At 39.2% G+C, this 3,393-nt stretch overlaps 1 protein-coding gene across 1 annotated transcript in view; it reads right to left on the bottom strand.

Annotated features, from left to right (window-relative positions):
- Positions 1 to 1,128: 1,128 nt before the first annotated feature.
- LOC109926557 (protein polyglycylase TTLL10-like) overlaps positions 1,129 to 3,393 on the bottom strand; it is a 112,663-nt gene continuing 110,398 nt past the window's right edge. The window contains exon 14 of the mRNA XM_048614870.1: positions 1,129 to 1,140. Coding sequence (XP_048470827.1) covers positions 1,129 to 1,140 — 12 coding nt within the window. The remainder of the gene's footprint in view (positions 1,141 to 3,393) is intronic.

Below are 3,393 nucleotides of genomic sequence, written 5' to 3'. Positions count from 1 at the left end.
AGATAAAATTCTGATCATTGACCTCCAAATGATGTTACATTTCAACGTTAACACAACACTAAACAATTCATAAATGCTAACATGGTCTGTTGCTACTGTTATGTGTCACATTGTCCACTTGTGGCCATAGTCAGGCAACAACTTAAAAATTGGTTGATATTTACTGGCTTTGAATTGATGCATCAGGATATGTCCTCCCAATGTAGGAAATGGACAGCCCCACCAGTAAAAACAACTGCCATGGTCCATCCACATAGTTGCAACCACGTCTTCACACCATTAATGGGAGAAAAGTAAACAGCTTTTTAATTAAGGTCCAGTGAAGCAGTAAAGCTGGAACAGGGCTTCCCAAAGTAGGGGTTTGGGATGCCAAGTTGGGTCACAAGTTGAATTTTGTGGCCGTAGGCAGTAAGCCAATTCCTGTCAGAGAGCTCTGAACAAATTATAACACTGGTCTTCCCACTTGAATATTTCTCACTGTGGGGTCATGGTATTTTCAAACCTCAAAATGGGGTCACAAAGGCAAAAGGTTTGGGAAGTACTAGGACAGAATTTTGATATCATGACATCCGATGCATATTTTGCAATGTTCTGAAGAGATCTTGACATTGTTGTGTAATGCAAGATTTATATTTTAATAGCACGCAAGTTGAAAGCAGTTTGGAATCACAACTCCAATGTGAAGCCAACCAGAGGAGATTTTCTCTATGCTGCTATCTCCAAGGTGTTTTTCTGCATAGTTTCATCTGGAGCAAAGATAAATCTCTCAGGTAATCTCCATGGTCCCTAAACTTTCGAATGTAATGGACAGTCCTCTGTTTCTGACACAAAGTGTCGCTCTAATTCTGCGGCAGACACAAACACAGCCTTGATGCATATTCTAAACTGGAACTGATCTATAAAACACACTACACTAATGATATCAATAGGGATCCACAGGGATCTTTTGGCTTATTTGATTATCTTGTCCCAATGTATAGGCCCTACCATTCAGCTCAGAAAGAACTGTTCATAAATGGCTCAATGGCAAACTGCACCACTATGAGTCATTTAATATTTATGATTCATTGCACATACGGAAAATATCTACTGGAAGATTATTTGTAAGGCACTCTTTTGCAAGGTCACTTAATAGTCACACTACAAAACAAGAGGTAAAACACCTGTTAAGGCCTTCTTATTTCTCTATACTGCATCTAATGAGCAGATAACTTGCTTCCAAAGCTCTGTTATTGTTACCATATAAACAGCTGTTAGTTACTGTGCAAGAACAAATAAAAGCAATTTCCCCTCCATAGAGAAGGGACATCATCACAAAGTGCTTTATAAGCTGAGCAGACTGCTACATGGGAGATCACTTGTTCTGCTTTGTCCACAACATAGCACATTGGAGCCTAGTGCATCACGAAAGCATACCACAACATTCAAGACTTTTAGTATATTGTCAGCACTTGACAATACTGTCACATCTTTCTTTCCAGATATATCAGAGAAAAAAATTACACAATTAGAGGCAGAATAAATGTGTCCCCTTTTGTTCCACCAACAACATTCCAAAGCCTTACAAATCAGTACACAGTATCAGGTAGGAAGGCCAGTAACAAATTTTAGGATCATTGGCAAAAGAGCCAGGTGGAATATGCAAAGAAATGTTTCTCATAGCGAGTGGTTCTAGTCTAAAACCCTGTCTGACAGGGTGGTCGAAAAGGACTTAGTAGTGACTTCCAAAAGGGAACTGGATGTGTATTTCATAAAGAAACATTTGTAGGAGTGTGGGGTGAGAACGAGGGAGTGGCATTATTAATGTTGAATTGAAGAAATGGAGACAACGCAGTGTCCTTTCAACCTCGATCCAAATATCCCCTATCTGCTCAGGCTGTGGCTCTTCCATGAAATGAATCTGGGATGTTTCGATTAAGCTTATGATGTGATTGCAGAGAAAACATGATTAAGCACTGAATTGCCAGTGTCACAAAAGAAGTGAGGAAAATCGGGAAAATTAATTTGGTACTGTATTTTGGATGTTTGCAGCACAGGAGGGAGGTCACTTAACTCTTCTTTGAAGTAGCTATCCAATTAGTTTTACTCTTCCTTGTCTTGGCCCTGCAAAGTTTACTATTCAGGGATTTATCCAAGCACGTTTTCAACCTTCATGAAGCTGCTTCTAGCACCTTTCATATACTGCATTCCAGATCATCACAATTTGAGGCATTTAAAATAAAAAACAAACTTCCTCATCACCTCCCTGGCTCTTTTGACACCTTTATCCACTGCTTCATGAACCTTTTGCAATAAGTTTTAAAACTATGATTTACCTACTAGGGGGAGTGACACCTCTAAGCTTTCTCATCTACATGGCCAGAATATATAAGTGTATTTAAACAGGAAAATCAAGTGGATCTGATCATAAACATAGACATTTTGCATTGAGGATTGTTGTACAATTATCCACAATAGGAACACTGATGGACGACCAACCTATAGTGTCCCTGTGAGACAAGCTGACTAAGTGGACACCCAGAACCTTGACTTTTTTTAAAATAAATTCTGACTAGTAGATAGTACTAACTTTGCAGCATCATACACACTTATTTTGTACAATTTATGTAAGTTGCAGCAAGCCTTTTTAAAAGATTTATCCTTGGGCTCGGTGCATCGCAGAAAGGGCTAGAATTTATTGCACATGCTTTGGTACCTTGTTTTGATATAGCTGAGTGCCTTGCTTGGTCATCTCAGAGAAGACCATGTTGGTGTGGAACCTGAACCAGATTTAAGGGCAAGGTTTTTTTTTTAAAAGAACCCAATTAAATCTCAAACTGCAATGATGGATTTTGGAATCATTCTCTGGATTATGAAACAGTTGTATAATCCTTGTGCTACTACATTGAAGTTAACCAAGGCACAGAATGTACTGAACCATACTAAACGTGGTTCAGTAGCACCCTGGCTGATTGAATCCTGAAGAACATTGCTACCAGACGAAACAGCGCGGCATGTATTGATTGACCAAAATGAGGGAAAAACATTGAGAATTCCTGCTTTTGTATCTCTGTATTATTGGCTTCTGTGTCTTCAGCTGCTCAGGCTCTAAGCTTTGGAATTCCCTGCTGAAACTACACTGCATGTCTACCTCTCCTGTTTTCAGACACCACTTAAAGCCAAACCCTTTGCTCATCTGCCTTAATATTTCCTTAATTGACTATGTTCAAATTTTGTGTTTGCTTAGGTTTAGAGGGATATGGGCCAAATGCTGCAAATGGAACTAGATCAGTTTACGATATCAGGTCAGCACAAACAAATTGGACTGAAGGATCTGTTTCTGAGCTGTATTACTCTGTGACTCCATGACATATTAAGTTCCATTACTCTCACGAAAGAACTGTGGATGCTGTA

Source organism: Rhincodon typus, chromosome 31, assembly GCF_021869965.1.
Source record: "Rhincodon typus isolate 14 chromosome 31, sRhiTyp1.1, whole genome shotgun sequence".
In the NCBI taxonomy this organism is placed as follows: Eukaryota; Metazoa; Chordata; class Chondrichthyes; order Orectolobiformes; family Rhincodontidae; genus Rhincodon; species Rhincodon typus.
The sequence above is the reverse complement of the archived record's forward strand: the minus strand, read 5'-3'. Positions and strand labels throughout refer to the sequence as shown.